At 50.2% G+C, this 6317-nt stretch overlaps 1 protein-coding gene across 2 annotated transcripts in view; it reads right to left on the reverse strand.

Annotated features, from left to right (window-relative positions):
- TXNDC16 (thioredoxin domain containing 16) overlaps positions 1 to 6317 on the reverse strand; it is a 63377-nt gene that overhangs the window by 18648 nt on the left and 38412 nt on the right. For both annotated transcript variants that reach the window (XM_019556611.1, XM_019556612.1), the window contains 2 exons: positions 5783 to 5929; positions 4953 to 5012 (listed from right to left, as the gene is read on the reverse strand). In XM_019556611.1, the coding sequence (XP_019412156.1) occupies positions 4953 to 5012; positions 5783 to 5929 (207 nt within the window). The remainder of the gene's footprint in view (positions 1 to 4952; positions 5013 to 5782; positions 5930 to 6317) is intronic.

The raw sequence follows: 6317 nt of genomic DNA on the forward strand, positions 1-6317 counted from the left end.
GGTGGAGCAGGTCAGCCATCTCTTCCCAGCAGCTCGCTGCCTCTCTCGCCAAAGAGCGGGCTGTGGTCATGGAAGCCAAAGCCTTCCCGATGACACCAGCTCCGCAGTCTTTGGTCCCTCTTGTCTGTAGTGCTAACCAGTGTAGCACTGCCAAGCCTATAGACAAGCTGCAGGTTTTTCCTCCCAAGGTGGAGAACCTCACATTTTTTGGTGTTAAACACCATCAGATTCTCATCTGTCCATTTCCTGAGCCTGTCAAGGTCAGCCCTATGCAAGAAAACACTGTTTATTTATGACACCAAGTTAAGAAGGGCAGCGAAGGCACTGAAGAAAGGACAGGACCTGCTTTCAGAATGATTGTGATAAATGGAAGGAACAGTTCAAAAATCAACAGGATAAAATCCAAAGAAGACAAGTGCACAATGCGACACTTTGAAGGAAACCGTGAGCACATGGATGCAATATAGGGGATAACAGGGTAGGCAGTGGCACAGAAGAACAGGGTCTATGGATTCCAGGGGCCCACAGAGTAGGTGTAAAACATGCAATGCTGCTGGAAAAATGGACGTGGCATTCTTGGATGCATTAATGGGAAGCCTGTATACAAGACACTGAGGCGAGAAGTTCCCTTTACTCAGCACTGGTGAGGTCCCAGCAGGAATGCTGTACTCAGTTTTGGGCAATGGACTTTGAGAATGATGCAGACAAACTGGAAAGAATTCAGAGGAGAGCAACAAGAAGGGTAAGAAGGAGAATAAGCTTCTGTTTGGAACAGAAAACTGAGGGGAGACCTGATAAAAGCTTTCCAATGCATAAATGGGTCTTAAAGAGAGGACAGACATCATGTTCTTCCATCTCCAGTGGGGGCTGGTTCAATTGGCAGCAAAGAAGTTTTGCATAAAGTATTAGGGAAAAGGCTTTCTAATGATGAGGGCTTTTAAGAACAAGTTATCTTGTTCCTAACAAGAACATCTGTCAAGGATGCCCTCAGGGTACACGATTCTGCCAGAGAACTAGATTTCTAGTTCCTCTATGGTTTCACTAGGCAACTCACTTTACCGCTCATTTAGGTTCTGTTTTGCAGCTGTTTTACGCTCAAGGGAATTTATTGCGTGTTCTGCACTCCGTCAAGCGTTGGTACAGCCAAACAACCCAGTCAGCCCCAAGCATAATTCCACGAAGACGGGAAGATGATGCCCAAACGCAGCAGCAAAGCACAAGAGGTTTGTATCATGATCTGAAACATGAGATGCATAAACATGGCCCTAAATCAACACCAGACAGCTGTTTTACTTAGCACATCTAATCTGGCACATCTTCTGTTTCTCATTTCCCACCACAAAGTCACCTCAAATCTTTCCCCAAGCTGGAGGCAAAAGAGGGGGATGAGCATGAGGACGTGGGATCTTATGAAAATGGATCCCCAGAGCGCCTTATTCCAAGAACTCTGGTGTATGGAGACAACCAGTCATGGAATAGCTACTGATTGTATACGCCATCACGATTTATCAGTAGGCATCACATTATGAAAGGAAAATTCTGGTGACCTTCACTAACGACCTCCCCAGGGGGAAAATGTCGTGGCATCCTGACCTGCACCATATTCTCAATGATGTGTCTTGGAGCAGCTAGAGCCAGTCTCTGCCCCAAAACAGCTAGTTTCACCACAAGGCTACTCCCAAAGTGGACCAAGCAAACCAGTAAGGGAAGCACAGGGGAACAATAAAACATCTGCGATGAAGTAACCTTGACCTTCATCAAGGAAGAAGCCTCAGCTCTTTTCAAAAGGCACTCAGCTCCCCAGAGGATAGTGCCCAGTAGTCAGAGCTCGGCACCCTTTCTGCACAGCCACTTCCACCTAGCACAGCCTCTGGGTAGGCTCTTCTATCCAGGAATAAAGGGAGCCAGTGGTCCTAATAGTCTCAGAGCTGGTCTGTAGTGCAGGGAGGCGAGAAGGAAGCAGGGCACGGATCTCACCTCCTGCTTTTCCTGGCTCTCTTTCCAGACCTGGCCTGGCATTAATGTGGGATATTACTGCTGCAAGCACGTGCAAGCCTACAGGACTGCCGGGATCATCTGCAGGTCATCAATGCCCCAGGTACTATCTGGCTCTTTCTGACAATCGCTGGCTCCCGCACCTATCCCAGGATGAAGATGCTGGTCTCTGATCTCCTCCACCGCCCAAGGTCTCCCAAGAGACAGAAGGATCTTGCAGCACACATGCCATTACCTACCCCTGGCACTGCCTTGCCCAGAGATGTGGCAGGTGCCACTGGGATCCAGATCTCCATCTGCTTCCTTCCAACCCTCCAATGCCTACTGTTGTGGCCTGGACTGTACCTGACCCAGTCCTCCTACGTGGTAATTTATGTCTGTGCCCTGCTGGAGACACTTTACCCGTGACCCTTGTGAACCTCTGTTCCTTACATTTGCAGGATATTCAATGGTGCGCACTGCTGCGATCCACCTCACTCAGTCAGGAGATCTATTCACGGACGTAGCATTGTCCCTGCTCCCCAGCACACGCTCCATCCTGTTGGACTGCTCCAAAGGTACATGTTCTTGCTTGCACAAGCCTAAGGACGAGGGCACTGGGGGAGATAACGGGCAAATAATGGGCTGATACTTGTAGCACAGAAGTGACCCAGGAACTCTGGCTCACCCCTCTTCGCTGTGCTCAGGAGTTTGCTGCTTGGGATTGCTGCTACAGCCCCATCAATTCTACCCATTCGGGATCCAACGGCAGCCCTCTCAGCCGGATGCCATTTCTCCTCAGCTACACCACTGCCTTTCCTTGCTTTGCATTCTGCCTGATAGGAGAGGACCCACTCTGCGATGCCAGGGATGAGATCTCAGGCCCAAGTAGCTCAGCTAACTTGGGAGGCAGAGGGGGTTTCCATATTTCCTCATCAGGCTGCCCTTGGTGAGGTGACGGACATGCAGTTAGAGCTTGCTGGGAGCTTTGCCTTGGACTTCACCCTGGACAAGACTCTGCCCCTGGGCTCGAGGAGCCAGGGCTGCCATGGCAGCACTTGTGAGCTCACACAGGAATGAGGACGACAGTGTCAGGATCTGAAGAGTCAGGGAAGATGTTCTCAATTAGTCCAGGTGAGCCAAAACAGCATGGTTATTCTGGTGACAACAGTCCTTGAAGGTTTCCCTGTTTGTTTCTAGGATTCTCCTTCCACACAGAAAACAACAATCAGCAAAGCACCCGGACCCATTCCCTTCAGAGTATGAAAACCCCAGAAAATATCAAACCCATCATTGTGTGGACACTTCTCGAATTCCCACTCTGGGCTCCTGGCCTACCCTGCTTCTTCTTACAGGAACATCTCTGCCCCGTGACAAAGCAGGTCACTGCTGCTGGTGGAGCTTGTGATGACGTCCACATCCAGGATGCTGGATAACATGAGGACAAGGTTACAGAAGCAAGAAAGCCCAGTCAAGGCCCGGCAGCCTTGCCAAGTGTGGAAATGAGCTTGAAGAGCAAGAGGCAGAGGAGATACAAGGAACAACCATGGGCAGGTGCTTTAGAACAGTGTTTCTAAACCCGTGGGTCCCAAAAATATATGAGAGGGTCACGAACAAACTTTAAAAATGGGCCAACAAACTTTAAAATGCATTCTCCTTTAAAGGAAAAAATGGGAAACGGTGGCTTTTCCCTTGCAGGCTGGCAGAGTTCTAGCCCGCAAGGGGCTGCTTGGGGCCCCCCGTGCCCCAGACCCTGCCCCACACACTGGGTGGCTAGGGCGTAGGGGTGCGGAGCAGTGGGTCGGGAGTGAGGGGCACTTGGCCAGGACCAGCCATCAATGTTTAAAAATGGATCCTGGTACAAAAAGGGTTGAAAACTACTGCTTTGGAAGGAGGCACAGTGCTCTCTCCAAGGACAAATACCATCTGCCTCTATCTATTAAGTGATCCCCTGATGACGCAGGAGCTTTGTCTACAAGAATAACTCTCAGCCACCGCTGTGTGTTACTTATGCAACTCTGCTGAACAGCACAAGAGCGTGCTCATTCCCCGAGGGCCCTGTCCATTCGAATCCTTTTGTGGGGGCACAGCCTGCCATGGCAGATCACCCGTCTGCCTGATGCTAATTTGCCTCCAACCGTCGGCCCCTTTGTACAGGCAGAAAGAGCTGTTCTTCTGAGCCGTAGCTGGCTAGCACTCAAAGGGGCCTTCTCACGTGCTGTGGCTTTGGTACGCAGCACTTGCTGAAAGGTGTTGCTCACGTGCTCCACACTTTGTAACACCCAACTGCATTGTTGGGCATTGTGCACTGGTGGCCTCCTTGTCCTGTAGATGTGGGGCACGCAGCCTTCAGCAGGGCTCCTCGTGGCTTCCATCAGACAGACAATAAGCAAGAACAAGGCTCCAGGCTTGACAAAGCTTGGCTCTTCTGCCCGTGCGGCGCCAGGCCCTGCGGTGGAGGGCTCAAACTGGCCTTTCCCATGTTATTGTGCTCTCAGTTACAAGGGTGTCATCCCCAACAGTGCTGCTGAAGGTAATGGAGCCATGGACACACAGCAGCACGACTGGAACAGATTTTGACTTGACATGCAATCTTCAGTTCAACAAAGTCTCCCAACAGGGTTGGGACAGGGAAAAGGTGCTTTAATTTTCCTTAACTCTAGCCTGACTCAGTTCCATTTCCCCCCAGATCTACTCTCCAGGAGTGTAAGAGCAGAAGGCAGGGGTCTGGGAGGGACCTGGGTCTCTGCGTAATGGTCCGTAATGGGCTGTGCCAAGCCTAGAGAAGGTAGAGCAGCCTGCAACGGGGAGGCAGTGTATTACATGGAGGAAATTCTGACTCCAGTGAAATCCATTAACCTTGGCCAGGATTTCACCCCTGCACAAATGCCCATTCCAGCTTCCCTCCTGCAGAAGGACAGGATATGGGGCCTAAGCACCATGTGCTCCATAGCAGCGCTGAAGAACATTAGTCTTACCTTTCAGTTCCACGGCCACCTCCACATAGGACTGCAGTGTTGCTAGAGACACGGCTTCCCCTAAAACAGACAAAAAAGGCCTGGTCAGTAGTGGTGCCAGTGCATTACTGACAGCACCTCTGCTACCGAGGTGTCAGGCACTGTCAGCAGGGGGGGCAGCTCTGAATTATGACCATGCTTCTCCTGCATCTCTTACTGCTTCCAGCTTTAGGATCATCTGAGGAACCACAACAGTATTCTGAGGCTGCAAGACATCAAGCATGCTAGATACTACAAGGGCCATCTTCCACAGAAAACAGGCCACGTCTACATTATTACTGTGCTGTCATTTAGTACTTGCATACCCATGTACTAAATGACTGTGCAGTAATCAGTGTAACTGTGGAGTGGCGTCCCTGTGCAGCTTCCTGGTGATGCTGACTGTGCACTAGCTTGTTACAACTGTGCAGTAGCGTTGTGTCATAGTTCATGCCCTGTGACGCTACTGCGCAGTATTGACAAGCTACTGCACAATAAGCAACTCGTGTAGATGCGGCCACAGAGAATTATCCTGGAATGAGGCACACCCGGGAGACAGTAGAGCACCACTGCGTTTATTTTGCACTACAGAAGCTCAAAATATTTCATTTTTGAAGGTTTCACTGCCCCTAGATAGAGTCTAATCAGGATGAATCAACTACAGCTGTCAGTCAAATCGCATTGCTTAGGTCTGGGACGGTACCCAAGGTCTTGGAGAGAGATCATTTTAACAGCTTATATCAAAATAAAAATCAAGGCTCATCAAAACAGAGACAGAGAAATACGACTGACATTTAGGTGCCTGTACTCACAGCTGGCGTAGAACAGCACCGCTGTGTGGCCAGTCTCAGTCACGGCCGGGTGAAACGTCTCCTCCGTCAGGGTTCGGATGAGGTCTAAAGGGAGTTCTCTCTTCCGGTCTCTGTGAATGGCCTCTACCACCTGGTCATCTTGCACATCTGTAATTCAGCAGCAGTAGATGAATGCACAAATGATGCTGGAATTCACTGTTTCCAAGCATTTGAGCGCAAGGCAAAGACAGATATGGGGAGCGGTATTATTATGGAGCTATGTGGCACTAGGTTATTATTATGTCCTAAGGCACTAGGTGCTGTACATACCTATTACGAAAAGAGTCCTTGCCACAAAAAGCTGGCAACAGGTGGCTACAAGGAGAGGGCCAAAATGCAGCAGAGCACCAGTCCCAATCAGGGCATGAAGCAGCAGCTGTTACTTGCTCCTACACCATTTCCTACTCATAGTTTCATAGTAGCTAGAGTCGGAAGGGACCTAGGTAGATCATCTAGTCCGACCCCCTGCCTTGGCAGGAAAGAGCACCGGGGTCAG

Source organism: Crocodylus porosus, unplaced genomic scaffold (genome assembly GCF_001723895.1).
Source record: "Crocodylus porosus isolate Cpor-Errol unplaced genomic scaffold, CroPor_comp1, whole genome shotgun sequence".
Lineage (NCBI taxonomy): Eukaryota > Metazoa > Chordata > Crocodylia > Crocodylidae > Crocodylus > Crocodylus porosus.